The sequence below is a fragment of the Grampus griseus genome, assembly GCF_964374135.1.
Source record: "Grampus griseus genome assembly, chromosome: 1".
Classification (NCBI taxonomy): Eukaryota; Metazoa; Chordata; class Mammalia; order Artiodactyla; family Delphinidae; genus Grampus; species Grampus griseus.
Genome location: NC_139017.1, coordinates 77,575,334 through 77,594,696, shown reverse-complemented (window position 1 = coordinate 77,594,696; position 19,363 = coordinate 77,575,334). Strand labels below are relative to the sequence as shown.

Sequence of the window (19,363 nt, the reverse complement as noted above, 5' to 3'; positions counted from 1 at the left end):
GAAAGACAGTCACGTAAACAGTATTTCAATGTGGTAAATACTGTAGAAGAGGCATATAGGGGTCCTGTAGGAATATATACAAGGGACCGGGGAAGGGAATCAGGAAAGCTTCACAAAGGAGGAGATATGTGAGATTATTCTTGAAGGGTGGGTAAGAGTCAGCGAGACAGAAAAGTGGGAAGAACAACCAAGTCAGAGGAATGGCGTGCACAATTAGTCATGTATGTTTTTTAAAATAAAACACATAATTCTTAAATGGTTTCTTGTTCGCATAGAGCAAATGCCATCTTTTTTTTTTTTTTTTTTAAGATTTAAAAGGATAGGTAGGAATGTTGTATCCTTGAGCTTACTGTAAAGTAAAGGATCCAGGTTTATGGTAGAACAGAGTCCCACTTAGTACTTATATAGATGTATCATTTTTAAGCCAAAAATAAGTATTGAACTGTAATATCAAATTTACATCCTACGCCCATCCACGGTTCCCATGATTTCCCACATCATATTTGACTCATGTGTAGTAGTATCTCTCTAGTAATTTTAAGAATGGCACTTTTTGCTACTTTATTTTTTGTTCTCTGTGCTTTGAAAGTTTTAAGGCCTCCATATCTAATGACCATGTGAAAATTTTAGATTGTTTGAAAAGGGAATCTGTTTAATTCAGGAATTGCGAAAAGCCTTGCAGCAGCTACAAGGAGAATTGCAGAGTAAGGGCCAACAGCTTCATACCCTGGAGGCTGAAAAATACAATGAGATTCGCACCCAAGAGCAACACATCCAGCAGCTCAACCACAGTCTGAGTCACAAAGAGCAGCTGCTTCAGGTGAGTCCACAGAATGATTTCAAGTACAACTGGGTTCCTAGAGCTCGGGAATTGATGTTCATATCATCTCAAAACATTAGTCCACCTGTGTTGAGTACCTGCTACATGTAGAACATTAAGAGGTGGGAATCAGGAGGATTCAGAAGAAATAGAAAGTACAGTCCGTCAACCAAGATGCTAACCAGCAAGTGTAGGAAACAAGAAATATAGACCTGACACAGTTAAGCAATAAATATTCAGCAAATAGTTATTAAGCACCTCTGTGAGTTAGATACTAGGCTAGGTATGAGGAAAATGAAGAGAAGATATGTCCACTGCTCCCACTGAAGACCTCTGTATAGAAATTTCCAGAGTTATATAGATGATAAAATGAAAGTTATAGGAAAAAATGGAGCACCAAAGAAGAGACTGATCAGTTCTACCACCTACTCTAAGCTTTAGTCACACCAGATCCCTTATATTTCGCTGAGCATATGATTTTTTCATGGTATACATACGTTGTGCCAGTTTTTTTCTCTGATAGAGATACCCCACAGCCTCTTGGGAAACTCCTAGTCCTTTAAGACTCAGAGCAAATGTAACCTCTTTTGTGAGAACTTTAGTGACACCTTCAGGCAGAGTTAGGCAATGCAGCCCACGTTCCCCTAGTAGCTTGCTACATGCGTATATGTATACACCTGCGTATATGTGATGCAGAATAGTTGACATTCTGTATGTCTGTCATCTCTGCTAAACTGTGTTCCCCTTGAGAGTGATCACATTTTGTTTTTTATCCCGAATCACTCACAAATTCCTTGACAAAGTGTGGAAATTCAGTTAATACTGAATAAATGAATAAAGGAAAATATTTTTTGGTTTCATTAGGAATTTCGGGAGCTCCTGCAGTATCGAAATAACTCGGACAAAACCCTTGAAGCAAATGAAATGTTGCTTGAGAAGCTTCGGCAAAGAATACAAGATAGAGATGTTGCTCTAGAGGTATGTACCATAATTTTGCTTATGATGCTGTGGATTATTACATACTTCAGAAATGTATTTACTTAATTTGCTGCTTTTGGGAGTTGGTTTTCCATTCCTTTATATTTGGAATCTTATTGAATAAGAGTGATCAGAATAGTGACTCTTGTGGAGCTTTGGGATGCTGACTTTGCTTGCAGCGGGCTATAGACGAGAAGTTCTCCAGTCTAGAAGAAAAAGAAAAAGAACTGCGTCAACTTTGTCTTGCCGTGAGAGAGCGAGATCATGACTTAGAGAGATTGCGCGGTATCCTCTCCTCCAATGAAGCTACCATGCAGGTAAGAGCAAAATCTGTCACGACTTGGTATCCCTCTCCCACTTGGATTCTAAACCTGAAACATCACCCCTTCCATCATTTTCTGAAAACCAGGATATTTGCTTTATTAAAAAATATATATACAAAAGCAAACAAAAATAGCAGTCATTAGTTATGTCGTTATACATAAGGGAGTGAGAAGTTTTAGCACTTCTACTGTGAACTTTGTGGGAGAGGGCAGTGAATATGGATTTTTATACATAGTTCTAATTTATTTCTAATCCTTGCTAATATTTATATACTTTTATATAAATGTTGCTCAGATGCAGCTATTATATTGTATTTTTCTCATTAATATTTCTTATTAACATGTCTGTGTACAGCCACAATCAGAACACTTGTTTTTCTTATTAATATTTACTCCGGGCTATTTTTGTATATTTATTTTAGAGCTTAAATATCTAACCATCTGACACTGCTTGAAGTTCTTCACTTCCTCCAAAGTACTTCATTTAACACATACATTATACTTATCTCTCTACAAACTAGATGAGAGTTTCTAAAAGCAACAAATAGACTAGTATGGCATTGTTAGATTAGATACTACGTTTTTTCCTTTTGCAAAAGAAATTGATAGATAACTTAGGAGATAATGTAAAGGTGGATCAGGTTTCCTGTTTATGCTGAGGAGTGTGGGGTGGCCCTTTGACTTAGCGGCTGCTTTCTTTGTGACTGTAGTGTATGGAGAGTCTCCTGAGGGCCAAAGGCCTGGAAGTGGAACAGTTGTCTGCCAGCTGTCAAAACCTCCAATGGCTGAAAGAAGAAATGGAAACGAAATTTAGCCATTGGCAGAAGGAGCAAGAAAGTATCATTCAGCAGCTACAGACATCTCTGCATGACAGGAACAAAGAAGTGGAGGCAAGAATTTAGTTAACTTAAGGGCAGCTGGTTTAGTGATGACATAATCTCAGTCTTGCATTAGGACTCTTGAGGTCTGAGAGGCCGGCGACCCAAGTCTTTAATTCCATCCTGTCTTTGGGCAGGTCACTGGTTTCACTGGGACTTCTTTTTCCTATACCTATAAACTCAAGGGGACAATTATCTTTCTCAAAGAAGTTATGTGAGAATTAATGAGATCTAGAAAATGTACCTACAATACAATAGCTAACCTTTGTTATGGTGCTCATGCTGCGTCATGCACTTTCTTAAGAGCTTAATGGATGTCAATTCATTGAATCCTCGCAAATCTATGAGGTACATACTATTATTCCTCTTTGACAGACAAGGAAACAGACTTCTGAAGTGAAGCAACTTGTCCAAAGTGACATAGCTAATAAGTGGCAGAGCCAGTGTGCACCCCAGGCGATCTGGCTCCACAGTTTTAACCCCCATGTATTACCTCCAGTGTAGAACTAGCAGCTTCATCACCGTGCTAATAAATGCAGTGCTTGTTATTTTTTTCAGTTGATCATTTCGTGTTCCCCCTATAAAGTCAAACGGGAGTAGATAAATGAGATAAATGAACCGAGTGCCCATTTATCCGCACCTAACGTTATTATGTGCCCTGAGCATTATAGGGCAAGGACTTATTTTAGAAAACAATATGTAAGTTGCCATTCTAAGTATTTTTTTCTGTATTGTTAGTGTTCATTCACTGAGCATATATTGACAGTCTTTTATGTGCCAGGCCTATGCTGGATCTGCGGGAACAAAAATGAATAAAACATCATACTTGCTCTCTCTTCTATGATAGATTCTTTTAAGCCCTTTGATAGACAGTAGATGGAATTCTTTCCTCCAAAACTTACACTGTCTCTCCTGTATTAGGATCTTAGTGCAACATTGCTCTGCAAACTTGGACCAGGACAGAGTGAGATAGCTGAGGAGCTGTGCCAGCGTCTACAGCGAAAGGAAAGGATGCTGCAGGACCTTCTAAATGATCGAAACAAACAAGTGGTGGAATATGAAATGGAGATTCAGGGCCTGCTTCAGTCCATGAGCAGCAGGGAGCAGGAGAGCCAAGTAAGGACTAATGCCCAGTCCAGAAGAGTACCACTTAGTGCGTTTATAGTCCGCACTATAGGAAGCATTAGAACTTTATAAAGTGTAAAATTTACGTCATTTTACAGTCCATTCTGTTAGTTCTTCTCCTTCAGCCTATTAACTAGACTACAGTTTTACATCAGTCATCAGAGTATGAAATATTTCTAGAACACTTTGCATTTGGAGAGTACCTAAATAATACATGTCCCCACTCATTAAATTCATTATGTACATTTTCTTTTCCTTAATGTTCTGATAATTTTGACAGAAAGGAATATAGGGTTCTGGAGTGTTTTGATTTTGATTCTAAATGATCAAGACTTGAGTGATATTTTGTTTCTAGCCAGGGTATGGGAAAACTTATACTTTCCATATTTTCTCTTAATTCATGTAAAATCTGAGTTATTTTAAGAGAGAAAAAAAAGTTTGTGTTTTTTCAAAGGCCATGATGAGAATAAACAATCTCATAGTGATACGGCATATAGTAATTTCAAAATAATGGTACACAAATATTTCAAAAGTAAATTCTTAACTGACCCTCCTTTTCACGTATCTTTCTCCTAAAGGCTAGAGAAAGTCTAGTATAGTTGACTTGTGCTGCATTTCAGGGACCAGTCACTCAGAATTCTCCCTAGTCAGTTCTCAGAGGGAACTAGATTCTTATCATTTGCCTATGTTATTTGACAATAATATTCTCTAATGCTTCCTTATATTATGGGATGGTTATATTCCACTCATCCAATTCTTAGGCCCACTGCAGTAAATACACATTTTGTTAGATACATGCTGCCATGTGCTGCAGAAATTGCTTCTGGAATAGACCTAGCAAGATCATTGTGAATTATTTAAGTCTTTGGCAAGAGGCTAACAAGTCTTTGAGTTTTCTTTTTCACCCCTTTGTAATTTGAAAGAATTAGCCTTATAACACTTAATATACTGCTGGTAGTAAAATAATGGAATCTAGGAGATGCCTGAGATTACAAAAGATTTTCAGCGCAAGAAAAAGTGTAATGATTGTATTCTTCTAAATCTGCTTCTCGAATTTTATATGCAGAAAAATCCCTTGAATAGCTTTTTAAAAACGTAGCCTCAAGAATTTGCATTTCTTATAAGCTTCCAGGTGATGGTGATGCTGCTGGTCCATGAGCCACACTTGGAGGAGCAGTGCTAAAAGCAGCACTGCTAGAAAAAGAGTACCAAGCCAGATAGATCATATATAGGGCACAAGATGTCTTGTGTATTATTCACTCTGTTTCTTCTCATAATTTCACAGAGATTTTTATTAGGGCAAATTAATAATGTACTGTTACCTCTAAGATGGTTATGTCCAAATCCCTGAAGAGTCTGAATTTTACATACTAAAACTGGAAGGTTATTCTTTTATTTCCCTTAGAAGTTATGACAAGAGCTCAGCTTCTTATTTAAAATAGTAGTAATTCTCCCAGAGACAGTCGATGCTATAATATAGCTAATATATTCATCATCTTATACCCTCTTTTAGTCTTAGTTTATTATTTCTATGCAGACTTTGGTAGCATTTGTTTGTTCTAAATTTTTTCCTTATTGTACCATCATGTGTCTTAGAAAACTGTGGGATTTGAAATGAAATAAACTGGGTTTGGTGATTCTGAGGTTCAGATTCTCCTGATCATGTGGTCTGATAAAAATGTTTCTGTGTAATTGATTCATTCAATAAATAGGTCTCAAGTACCTGTGAATTGAGTGCCTACTATGTGCCAGACATTGTTCTGGGTGCTTGGGATTCAGCACTGAACAAAACATAGTACTTGCCCTTAGAAAACTTACATCCAGTTGGGGCAGGGCGGGGGTCTGGGGAGAGAGACAGAGACAATAAATACATATATTGATTACTGGTAAGTGCATTGTAAAAAGAATTTAGCATGACGGGAGAATTAGGAGTAGAGATGAGATTGCTGTTTTAGATAGGAAACGCAGACTAGGCCAATCTGATAAAGTTGACATTTGGCAAAGACCTTAAGGGAGTGTACCAAACAAATGTTTGGGCAAAGACCATTCAGGCCAAAGGCACATGAGTAAAGAAAGACATGTTACCCAATTCAAACCAGAATCTTAATACCTTAGCCTGATAGTTCTAGCAGAACAAGTTTAGATTATTTTATCTGTAACAGATGTGTTATATTCCGTTTTTCCAATAACTGTGCCTATGAGAGACTTTCTTTCCGCTCACTGACTATGGTTTTTCCTATAAAATAAAAGCAAGGAAACTTTCTTAGGGCCCCACTGGCTTTTCTTAAATGGTTGGCTTTTAACAATGACATCAGAACACAAATTTTTTTTTTATTAGAATATCTCTCTAATGTTATGTGTGATTTCCTTACTAGGCTGCTGCAGAAAAGATGGTACAGGCCCTAATGGAAAGAAATTCGGAATTACAGGCCCTGCGCCACTATTTAGGAGGGAAAGACTTCATGACGTCCCAGGCACTCATCTCTAATCAACCAGCTGAAGTTACCTCTGTCAGTCCCCATCTTGCAGAGCAGACTGATCAAGTAAGGACCATAGACTTGTATAGATGTTTATGCCAACTGCATTTTCTTTTTATATCTGAGGCATAAGTGTGATAATTTTAATATCAAGTTGTGCAAGAATGTTCCAAGTCCTTGTCATTGTGATCATGGTTCCTGTATCTTCCTAAATCCCCCGACTCTTCCAATTTTTAGGGTTCAGTGCCTATACCCTCCAGAGATGATAGCACTTCACTGACTGACAAAGGGGATACTAGCATACCCAGGTCTGCGTTAGGTAAGTATCAAATTTCATTTCACTCAGGAACCTCTGTCTTTCCATCCTGTAACTCTCTGTTAATAGGTTTGGCCAAGACTCTCTTTCTCTTCCTACCATAATGGAAAAAATAAGTTTGGATTCCACCGAAAGGCTGAAGACATGTGTCTTCTAGGGAGAACTGCCCTTGCCTTATTTTGAATTAAAAGTATTGCTCTGGCCACACGATTTGACTCAGAGAAACTGCATCCTAATTCTCTTTTTCAGTTAGCTTTGCAGGGATTCAGGAAGGCGGGAGGCAGGGTTTCCAAACCTGCACAGCAGGACCACAGGGCTGACGCTGTCTCCTGGGTACCTTAAGCAGGCTGAGGCTGCTCACTGTAAATTGACATAACCCACATGACAGTGTTGGGAGGGGTAGGCAGTGCCAAGCTCCGCTCCATCCAAGGGATGGTTATAGGCTTTGAACTCCCTAAAAACAACTGAGCAAAACTCAAATGGGTGCCTTAAAGTCTCTGACTTTCACAGACCAAAAGTTTGGGATCTAGGGAAGCATCAAAGAAACTATTATCCAGTGAGTTCCAAAAATAGGGGCTCACCATGGTTAGTGACTTGGTGATTATAGTGCTATGATAAGAAATGTTGTGGACTTGGAGAATTAACTTACGATTTTTTTAATGATTTTAAGAATGCATAAACTTTGTGTTATAGTGTAGGGTATTATGGAATTCATAGATAAGTTGTGCAAGTAGTCATTTTTTAGTGAGAAACTTTATGCTAGTTAAAGAGTAATGGATGCTGGATTTGTTTAATTTACTCCGTAGTTACCTTTTTTTAAAAGCATCTTTCCCCAATTTTTTATTTTGCAAATTTCAAGCCTATAGAAAAGTGGCAAAAATAGTACAACGAATACCCATGTACAGTTTTATTAAGATTCACCAATTGTTAACATTTGGCTACTTTTGCATTATTTCTTGCATGCACGCACACACAGATATAATGTTTTTTTCTGAACCATTTAAAAATTACAGAAATCATTGACACTTTATCCCTAAATACTTCATTATGTACTTCCTAAGAACAAGGGCATTCTTTTCCATAACTACAATATAATTATCACGCTCAGGAAATTTAGCTTTAATACAGTCCTAGTATCTAATGTACAGTCTATATTCAGAGTTCCCATTGTCCCAATAATATTCTTGATAGCTGGTTGTTCTCTTCCCTCAGGGATCATGCATTGCACCTACTTGTCATGGTTCTTCAGTCTCTTTTAATCTAGAACAGTTTTCTAGGCTTTTTTGTCTTTTTTGACATGAGCTTTCTTTGTCAATTGAAGTATAGTTGATTTACAATGTTATGTTAGTTTCTGATGTACAGCAAATTGATTCAGTTTTTTATATATATGTATATATTCTTTACCATATTCTTTTACATTATGGGTTATTACAGGATATTGAATATAGTTCCCTGTGCTGTACAGTGGGACCTTGTTGTTTATTCCTTCTATATATAATAGTTTGCATCTGCTAACCCCAGCCTCCCAATCCAACCCCCACCCCCCGACAACCACAAGTCTGTTCTCTGACATTGGCATTTTTTAAAACTCTGGGCCAGCTAATGGCCCTCAATTTGGCTCTGATTGTTTCCTCATGGTTAGATTCAAGTTAAACATCTTTGGCAAGAATACTACATGGATGATGTCTTTCTCAGTGCATCACATCAGGAGCACATGGTATCAGTTTGTGTTATGCTCGGTGATATTAAGTTTAGTTGTTTGGTTAAGGTTGTATCTGCCAGATGTCTCCACTCTGAAGGCTCATTTTCCCCTTTGTAATTAATAAGTGATCTGCCAGCAAATGCCTTGAGATGTTGGTAGTTCTGCTTTCCCACAGTCATTCACCCAGTGGTTTTAGCATCCTTTGAGCTTGTTGGAACTCACTATTTGGTAGTTTAAAAAAGAGATTTTCTATTTCTAAAATTCCTTCTTTGTTTAGTAGTGTGTATTCTTTTATAAAGAAGAGATGCCCTTTCCCTATTCTTCCTACTCCGTTTGTTTATATCAGTATGGAGTACTGGGTTCTTTTTTTTAAAAAAATCATTGTATTATCCATTTCTGTCATTATTCCATTTGATAACCAAATTATCCCGGATTTGGCCAGTTGGAGCCCCTTCAAGCTGTTCCTCTGTCCTTTCAGTATTTCCCCATCTGTTTTTGAGCACTTCCATACTTTCTGGCACAATAAGGTGTTCTGTGATTTTCTTTTACTTTGCCTACCTCCGCCCTGAAATTATCCATTACTTCAAGGAGCTCTCTGGTTCCTTTTAGTGGGTAATGGCATTTATATACTAGTATCTGGATATAAGATAGGTTCATAGCTACAGGTATGTCATTTGCTTCTAGGCCCTTTTAAGTGAACAGAGCTAAGGATGTTTATATGTATATGTGTGAGCGTGTGTGTGTGTGTGTGTGTATATACACATACACATATATATGTATGTGTATATACACACACGCGCGCGCGCGCGCACACACACACACACACACACACACACACACACACACACATATATCTCCATTTGATACTGATTCCTCTAATTCCAGTTAAACAATACAAGTTCTTTCTTTCCGTTATTTTGTATTTGTATCTGCCTTCTCCCAACGTTGAGAAACCTGGTTACCTGTAACATCACTATATTTATACATTTGCACAGTACACAAAAATAGTTTCAGAATGGCTACATGAATACCACTATCAACACTAAATCTATTAAATAATGTTTAAAATTTCTTTATAATTCTTTTTATCCTTAGAATATTTCCCACCAAGGGTGTACAGTTAGAATACTGAGTGCAAAAATTATTTGGATTAATTTTTTTTATTATCTTCTGGGTGGTTATCTTATCAATTTGCTATTTAGTTTAATTTATTTATGTTAGTATTCAGTGTTTGGCTTTTGCTTCCTCATTGTGGAACTAACTTTACACGTTAATAATAAAACATTAACGTGCTTCAAAGCTCAAAAATATAGAAAAGTGTACTCCGAAGTCCCATCTACTTCCCTGTCCTTTCTCTCCTATTTTTACTCATCCCCTGAAGACAATCAGTTTCATTTCTGAGGTACCCTTCCTGTGTTTCTTTTTGCAATAATAAGCAGATTAATTCTATGTGTATATGTGATGTGTATGTGTATGTTCTTATTTCCCCTTTTCCTAATATAAAACATACTTCACTAGATGTATTCTTCTGTGCCCAGCTTGTTGTACTTAATATCTTGGATATCACTCCATGTAAGTTCATTAAAGATATTCCTCATTCTTTTTTACAGCTATATATAGTATTTCACTGTGTGGATATACTATGCTTTATTCATTCTTTTATAGGCTTGTAGGTTGATTGCAGTATTTTGCTATTACAAATAATGCTGCAAAGAACAACCTGTGCATATGTGTTTTGTTGTTGTTGGGTTGTATCTTAAATTCCTTAGAAACAAGGCAGCAAAGATCACATTATGTTGATACTGATTATAACTAGCATTATGTATTCATTTTTAGGAGACTTGGATACAGTTGCAGGGCTGGAAAAAGAACTGAGTAATGCCAAAGAGGAACTTGAGCTCATGGCTAAAAAAGAAAGAGAAAGTCGGGTGAGTTTTCTTGTTAAGCCTAATTTCTTAATTCCTATTTTTTTCAAAATACTTCATATTTAAAAGAGTAAAATTCTCCAAGTATAATATCTGGGTCCAAATGCAGGTTGAGCCCTTTTGCTTTCTGGAGAAAAATAGAAATCCCTTTATATACACATTTCTCACCAAGATGCTCTTGTTATTTATAATGAGGATCATTAAAACTTTTTAAGTGCTGAAAAGACACAGCTTTCTCTGCCCATTGCTAACTGGAATAAAATAATTACAAAGGACTTGTGAAAAAATGAAGTGCTACATAATTGCTCCTTAGAATTATGACATTAGAGCCATGAAATTAGTTTTAGAAACATGAAACAGGAGATATTTGAGAAGGACCCACTTTTATTGAGTACTTGCTATATGCAGTGCACTGTACTGGATACTTAAATTAGCACTAATACTTACAGCTCTGCTAAGTAAGTCATATTGGCCCTATTTTATAGATGAAGAAGCTGAAACACTGTTTTAAAACCTGGAGGTGGGGAAGAGTTATATGGCTATAAAATGCTAAAGCTAAGATTTAAACTCAAGTCTTCTGTGACTCAGAACACTTCCTAAGAAGTCATTTCCTGGAGCAGATAATTTTTCCCATTCATATGTTCTATTTCTAGCAATAGAGGTTTCATCAGTTTTCTTAGAAGAGGCCTCTCAGCCTTACAGGATCCCTTCCACTTCTTCTTCCCCATACAGCTAGTTGTTTGTACTATGATGTAGAAGAAGCATTAGGTCCACAGTATAGAGTTATAGACTAAAACTGAAAGCCTTTATGTTACTATGACCTCTGTTTTAGATCGGCCAGTGTCATGGGTTCCTAAATTAAGTTTACCTGGCTAGTCTGTGTAGCTCCTCAGTTTTGTTCTACCTCTTTGTCATAGTTACATCTATAATATAAAACCTGCATTCATATTTGTGATGAAATTATCTTATTGTACCTCTAATTTCTCTTTTCATTACCATATTTCTCCTTACGGAGTTATATGAATCAAGTTTTGAGGATGTGAAATTGTGTGGCATTTAAAAAATACTAGTTTAAAAAATCCCCTAGTTCCCCTCCTTTTTCTTGGTTCTGCCCTAGCCACTATCATGTCAGATAATTTAGTTTCCACATGCTGTTCCTGTTTATCTCACATATACTCAATTAAGAGTAATGTTACTTTTGGTTTTGTCCTGTTTTCAGGATCATAAAATTATAATTACTATAAATGAATATTTTGAAGAAAAATATTTAAAAGAAAAAAATCGGTATTTTGAGTGAGTTATATTTAGCTCTATTGCTTACGTCTGTATGTTCTTAATCAACTACAACTTCTCAATTCAATGCTATGTATTTTCATTATCATATTTCCTCTAATATTAGGTATTTACCAAAGCCATAGAGATTTTCCCAGATTTTTCAACATTCCCCCTACCCCCCTGAGATAATAGTAGTGGTGGTAATAATAGTTATCATTCACTGATCGCCTGCTATATGCCATGCACTTTAATACATTTTCTCTATTCTCACATAACCCTGAAAAGTAGATATTATTCCCATTTTACAGTTGAAGAATCTGAAGCTCAGTTTAAATTGCCTTGTTCGGGAGATTATGCCAAGATGTAAGACCCGTGTCTATCTGACTGCAGACCTTTAGCTTGCTGCAATAATGTTTTTTCTTCATGTTTTCGTGTTTCTTCAATGGTGCAACTACCTCGATATAAAATGGCAGAGGTCTCTGAAGAGAGCAATTAAGAGCACCCCTTTTTCCATACCCAAGATCTGAACAAAATGAGAAATGAAATAAAATAGTGGCAGGTAGTTTGGTACTTTATCAACTGTATTACTGATAAATGTTTACCTAGAGAATTTAATGCAAGAACCAAGTGGGCCTGCTGGCCAATCCCCAGAATTAGGTAGACTTATCTGCCCAGACAGGCAACGCTGGGCCTCAGCAGACCATTCTGCATGGTGGGGAAGAGCTTGCCTTTGGAGAAGCAGTGGCTTCCTACAGGCAGCTGTCTCCCAAGAAGAGGAAAGGTGGAACTAGGTCAAGCTTGCTTGGTTTATTCTTCCCCAGTCTACTGTTAAGTCCCTTTGCCTGCCCAGGGTTGAGTGAGTAAAGGGGTGGAGAGAGGTCAGGAGTTACAGTAACTGAGCTCCTTCAACAAGGAAGGAAATATGAGGAGAAGCATTTCCTCCTAATCTGCTGCAGTAGCCCAGAATCATCAAATACCCTTGTATAGTTATAAACCATCATAAGCCCACACAGTGATTCTATAAGCATTGATGGAGTTAGAAGATACACAAGTAGGACTTCCCTGGTGGCGCAGTGGTTAAGAATCCATCTGCCAATGCAGGGGACACGGGTTCAAGCCCTGGTCCAGGAAGATCCCACATGCCGCAGAGCAACTAAGTCCGTGCGCCACAACTACTGAGCCTGTGCTCTAGAGCGCACGAGCCCAACTACTGAGCCCTCATGCCACAACTACTGAAGCCTGCGCACCTAGAGCCCATGCTCTGCAGCATGAGAAACCACCACAATGAGAAGCCTGCGCACCTCATTGAAGAGTAGCCCCTGCTCACCACAACTAGAGAAAGTGCGCACGCAGCAATGAAGACCCAACGCAGCCAAAAAAAAAATAAATAAGTAAATTTATTAAAGAAAAAAAAAAGAAGATACACAAGTAAAATTTTTGTTGCTTATAACTTACGTTTTATATTACTTAAGAGAAAAGGTGCTGCTTCCTTTAGGAAGCTTGATTACACCTTAAACTAGCTGTGTGTCATCCATCTTCACTTGTCACAACTACTTTAAAAATATTATCTCAAAATATTTCCTTGAAATGTTTACTTACAAATAACTTGCCATTACCATGAAGCATACAGGACATAGTCTGGTGGCTGTGACTCTACTTCCTTGAGTTTACATTCTGGATCTACCACTTACTGGCTCTGATTCTGAACAAGTTCCTTAATTTCTCTCAGCCTCAGTCACCTCATCTGTAAATTGAGGAGTAGAAGAGTAGTTATTCTGTAGGGTTGTTGGGAGGATTCACTCATTCTTTCATTCATCAGCTATATTGGTACCTTCTCTAAGCCAGGGCAAGTGGTGGGGATGAATAGGGAACAAAATCAACAAAGTCTCTGACCCTATGTAATTAATTCCTACTGGGGAGATTCAGACAACAAATAATACAATTACAGACTGTCATAAGCGATATGAGGGAAATAATAGAAAGTAACATGTATGGGACCGTTTGAGATAGAATGCTAGAGGAATGCTTCTCTGAGCAGATGCCGTGTAAGCTGGGACTCGAGGATGAGAAGGAGGCAACTCAGGAAGATATTTCAAGCAGAGGGAATAGTAGGTGCAAAGGCTCTGAGTCAAGAGAAAGTCTGGCATTCCTAGAACAGAAAAAGTCCAGTGTGCCTAGAAAACCATGAATGAGGTAGAAAATGGTTCATACTGAGGTTGAAAAAGTGGGCAGAAGCCAAGTCATTAGGTTTGTTAAAAGGATTAAATATATACAAAGTATTTTTTATAAGGCCTGGAACACAGTAATAAGCACCTAGTAAATGTTAGCAGCTGTGGAAATTATCATGATTTTTAGTGAAATTTGTCATAATCGAATATTTGGCTGTCATTTTCTGGTGAGGAGAGATAAAAGATACAACATTAAACGTTTAGGGCCTACAGTGTTAACTTTTGGTAGGACTTCTTCATAGGTGGTGGTGTGTTCTTCCATCAGGAGGTGTGTAATGTTTGGTGATCTCTTGTGATATTGATGATCGATGCCTCTATTAATTCATTAAGGCTTGCAAAAATGGAGATATTCTGTCTTTTTTTTAATCTTTTAGCTGAAATACTTATGTAAAGAAAAACATCTATTCTTGCATCTGCTAATGGTAACCCATTTTTTAAAGTAGTATAATAAACTCATTAATTAAACAAATTTGGTATGTTTTGTAGTGCTAACAAAGATGGAGGATATCATTAAAACCACATTACAACTTCCCATGAAACACCTTTTAGTACTGCACAGTGCAGTTTATTGATCTGATCCAGTAGCGCACTATTCACGTTCTAGTTTCTATTTGCACTACTGGCTGATAAGATATGGAAAAGTATTTGCTTCAACGTTAAAATGAAATTGTGACACGTATTGTTTCCTCTACCCACTGACTTCAGGATTTCTTTCTCCACAGATGGAACTCTCCGCCCTGCAGTCCATGATGGCTGTGCAGGAGGAAGAGCTGCAGGTGCAGGCCGCTGATATGGAGTCCCTGACCAGGACAATACAGATTAAAGAAGACCTCATAAAGGTCTCTCAAAGCTTTTTAAAGACTATTGGAAATGATTACAGCTCAGAATACCTGTAGGGCATCTTCAGACAACACTTGGATACATTGAGTCTTCTTATGCACTGTTAGTTTGAGCCTCTTGATATTGACATATTCTCTCTGGTTTATGTCAGAGTTGCTAAGATTTCATAAAGAAGCTATTGTTACCGTCATATGGCTTATTAATATCCCACTTAAAGTATAGCAAACTATTTCAAGAGATTTGTTACTTTGTTCCTGTGCTGAATAGTGTTTTTATTACTTATGGGGTTGGCCAAAAAGTTCGTTTGGGTTTTTCCATAAGATCTTATGGAAAAACCCAAACTTTTTGGGCAACCCAATATTTTTATTACTATACTTGTTTTTGACTTTTAGGACCTGCAAATGCAGCTGGTTGATCCTGAAGACATACCAGCTATGGAACGCCTGACCCAAGAAGTCTTACTTCTTCGGGAAAAAGTTGCTTCAGTAGAATCACAGGGTCAGGAAACTTCCGGAAACCGAAGACAACAAGTAAGTTATTGAATTACAAACCTTATTTTTTACTGTGAGATAAACAATGAACAAGCCGTCAATCTCAATTACTTATGAAGGTGTCTGTTGATGGAATTTCATAGAAAATCTGTGCTCTAAAGTTCCCTGCCTTGGTCAGTAGCAGCCACAGATGCTGTTTTCTCATACGTGTAGTTCCTTTGTAACTGCTGCCCCATATGTGACCTCTCTTTAATGCCAAGCTTCTTAAAATGACCTGTTTGCCTGTACTCCTCCCTGTCTCCACTATCATCTCTCTCACTAACTACTCATCTCATTCCAAGCTAGCTTTTAAACTCTACCAGTTCACTTAAATAGATCTCTGCGGTTATGCACTATCGTAGCTCATCTTTGCACTTACTGTAGCTCACAATGACATGTGTCTGTGACTCATGAATGTCTTTTCCCCCCACTAGATAGTAAGCTTCTCCTTAGAACAGAGTCTGGCACATAGAAGGTGCCCAATAAATGTTTAATGAATGAATGAAGAGTACTAGTAAGTCCTGTTGTATGTTTCCCTCTTGCCCTTCCTTGCTTTCTCTCCCACTCCTTCTTCTTGGCCTCTTGCCTGTCCTTCTGGCTTCGCTCTCCTCTTTCTTCTTCTTACTCCCATATTTGAATTCTGCCTGATAGAGGTTTTTTTTTTTAATTAATTTATTTTATTTTATTTATTTTTGGCTGCGTTGGGTCTTCATTGCTGCGCACGGGCTTTCCCTAGTTGTGGCGAGCGAGGGCTACTCTTTGTTGTGGTGTGCAGGCTTCTCATTGTGGTGGTTTCTCTTGTTGCGGAGCACGGGCTCTGGGCGTGCGGGCTTCAGTAGTTGTGGCACGTGGGCTCAGTAGTTGTGGCCCGCGGGTTCTAGAGCGCAGGCTCAGTAGTTGTGGCTCACGGGCTTAGTTGCTCCACGGCAAGTGGGATCTTCCTGGACCAGGGCTTGAACCCGTGTCCCCTCCATTGGCAGGCGGATTCTTAACCACTGCACCCACCAGGGAAGCCCCCGATAGAGTTTTAAAGGTAAAAAAGGATAATATGGCATTGACTTGAAAACTGTAACATACTATATATAGAAAGGTTAAGTCAGTAATGAGATAGTGAGCTTTTTGAGTCATAGTTCATGCTAATACATTCTTTTGGTCTCTTTCTCAGGATTAACTGTGGCTTCCTGTCTCTATTTGCATGTTGCTTCTATTCTTTTTCCCTCAGTTGCTGCTGATGCTAGAAGGACTGGTAGATGAACGGAGTCGGCTCAATGAGGCCTTACAAGCAGAGAGACAGCTCTACAGCAGTCTTGTGAGGTTCCATGCCCATCCAGAGAGGTAAGAGAGTGACTGCACTGTTTTTCCTTTTATTCCTCATTAAGTGCAGATGCTTACAGTATACAAGGAGGGAGAAAAAGAAAATCATAACTGGGACTACCCGACTTTTCACTAGTTGTAGGGATTGCTCTGAGCCTCAGTGTCTACATCTTAAGTCAGGAGTAGCATCCATTTCATGTAGCTATTGCAAAGATCAAATGAGGAGACGTGTCAGGTGTCTAAAATAGTGCTTGCTTATAGTAAGCACTCATTGTGTGTTTCTTTCCTCTCTCTAATCCATGTCCTATTAAAGGCTGCTTCATTATAAGACTATAAAGGGCACTGATAGTCACTGAATATAACTGAAGAAGATATAATTGTTGTTATGGCTAATATTACCCCAGGATTACTCATAGCCATCATGATGAATCTATTTTCCTGTACCTCTTGATTTTTGGTCATGTATATTATATCCTTCTGGTTCATTTTATAGTCCCTTAATTATTTTTTCTTATTCTGCCTTCCCTCCTAGCCCCTTTCTCTCTTTCCTAATTTTTATTCTTTTACTATTCAGTTTTTTCTAATTTATTTTTGAGTTAAAAAATTTTTTTTCTTTCTCCTTCAAGAAAATGAAGGCAGAGGAAAGGTAAAATAGGACCATGTGTGTTACTTTATAAAGAATCTCTGCATCTTTGTGAACTGGATTCTTTTTCAGAGCACTGTCAGTTTTCGGTAACAAATGAGAAAATGAATATCTTCAGTAGCGACCCTACTTGGCTCAAGATCGATTCAGTTTGCATTTAGTTTTTACTGGGTTTTGGCTTTTCAGAAACTCACGCTTTTAGTTAAAAAATGAAATTTCTCTTAGTGGGCTATAAGGGTGTGAGATAAATATTAGGAACTCTAATTTTATGTCAAATTGGCCCAGAATCTAGGATAAAGGGACAAACTTTACAGAAAACAGGCCTTGCTAATCTACCAGCATTGAACACAAGGGCCACAACAAAGACCACATTCATTTACTGTGTCCTAGAGAACAATTACTCCAAAAGTCTCATGGCTCAGAGTGGCACTGATGGCTCTTTGGAAGCATCTATGGACTCATTACATTGATGGCTAATCCATTTTCCTTCCATGTATGGCATGTTTAATCAGCTCTGAGAGAGACCGAACTCTGCAGGTGGAACTAGAAGGGGCCCAGGTGATACGCAGTCGGCTAGAAGAAGTTCTTGGAAGAAGCCTGGAGCGCTTAAGCAGGCTGGAGACCCTGGCCGCCATTGGAGGTGGGGAACTGGAAAGTGTGCGAGTTCGTCACGAGCATGCCTTCTGAGCACTGGCGGGTCAGACTGCAGCCCGGGATGGAGACCCTTGTTTGCACTAACCAGAGAGCCTTGTCTGACTTTGGCAGAATTAAACAGTGACTTACTAATGATAGAACTGGTACAAGTAGCATCAACTACAAAGTGAAACTCACTTTAGTCTACCTGTATTTCACTGTACATAGCTGTCTCCAAGTTGAATCGTGGAGGTTACAAAGTATATTTGCGCACTATTAATCATTCCATTTTAGTTTTCCCACCTGTTTTCATTCTTTTCCCCAGCCCTTCCTTCTTTTCCCTCATCCCTTCTACAGGCCAATAAAGTTTATTCCTCCCCCACTTTCACAGTCCATTTCATATGTTCCATATCATGTCATAAATGCATGCGTGTGTATTATTTTTGCCATTCAATCAACTCCTGCTCTTTGAGTGAGAGCAATTTTTTAATCAAAGTTTCAAGATAAGAGAGAGAGAAGAGATTGAGACCCTATAAGAATGACTTTGCAAAAGTGGTATAATCCTTATCAGAAGGTAACCAAACCCAAGTCTTGCAATAGAAGACTGAAAGTATTCGGAAGGCCAAGTTAAAGTGCAGAGGCAAAGACGGTTAAAGTGTTTATAGTAAACCTTTACCTCTAATATTGTTTCAGAGTTGATTATTGAATAACAGCGAAATTAGATTAGATGCAGATTAGATTCCATTAAAATTTTTTTCTTTAAACTAAGGGTATAGGATTTAGTCAGAACACAACTTTAAGAAAGCTCCCAGGTCTTCGAGAGTCAGAATTCTCTATATAAAAAGATAATTTCAAACGTAATGTCCCCTTTTAAATTCAGTATTTCACCAAATAACTCATTATGACTAGAAGAAAATATTTCTTATATTTTTTTCATTTGGTAATGGCACTAGATGGAGTCCTGTATTTTTTACTTTTTAGTGCTTTTGCATTTCTCCATATTACAATAAGTAATAGGCTTCTGGCTTTGATGTGTTTGAATAGTTTAGAAAGAAATGTCGCAGATCTTTCTAGGTTTTGGTCATTGTCTCAATGCTTTCTTATTTCAACATGACAGATGTAAGGAAGGGGGCCCTTGAGATTATACTTCTGGTATCTTAAATGTCAAGAGTATGAAAAGTAACCAAGGTTACTTTGTAACCTTGCTAACCCATGAGGTTTGTTATTTCTGCTGGAATTAATTTCCTAGATTAGAAGCTCAGGTTTCAGTTTTTAAACATGGAATTTGGTGAATAGGGATTGAGGCTCTTCAGCCCCATAAATGAGACCGAGTACCCTTTCTAAACGAGGTGGAGC

The 19,363-nt window shown here is 38.0% G+C and overlaps 1 protein-coding gene across 1 annotated transcript in view; it reads left to right on the top strand.

Moving 5' to 3' along the window:
• Positions 1–19,363, top strand: part of LOC309819547 (myomegalin) — a 149,148-nt gene that overhangs the window by 64,191 nt on the left and 65,594 nt on the right. Inside the window, 12 exon segments of the mRNA XM_082649800.1 lie at positions 662–820; positions 1,685–1,798; positions 1,978–2,115; positions 2,832–3,011; positions 3,921–4,115; positions 6,500–6,667; positions 6,839–6,920; positions 10,456–10,547; positions 14,770–14,886; positions 15,280–15,417; positions 16,640–16,752; positions 17,887–18,014. Of these exon segments, the coding sequence (XP_082505926.1) occupies positions 662–820; positions 1,685–1,798; positions 1,978–2,115; positions 2,832–3,011; positions 3,921–4,115; positions 6,500–6,667; positions 6,839–6,920; positions 10,456–10,547; positions 14,770–14,886; positions 15,280–15,417; positions 16,640–16,752; positions 17,887–18,014 (1,624 nt within the window).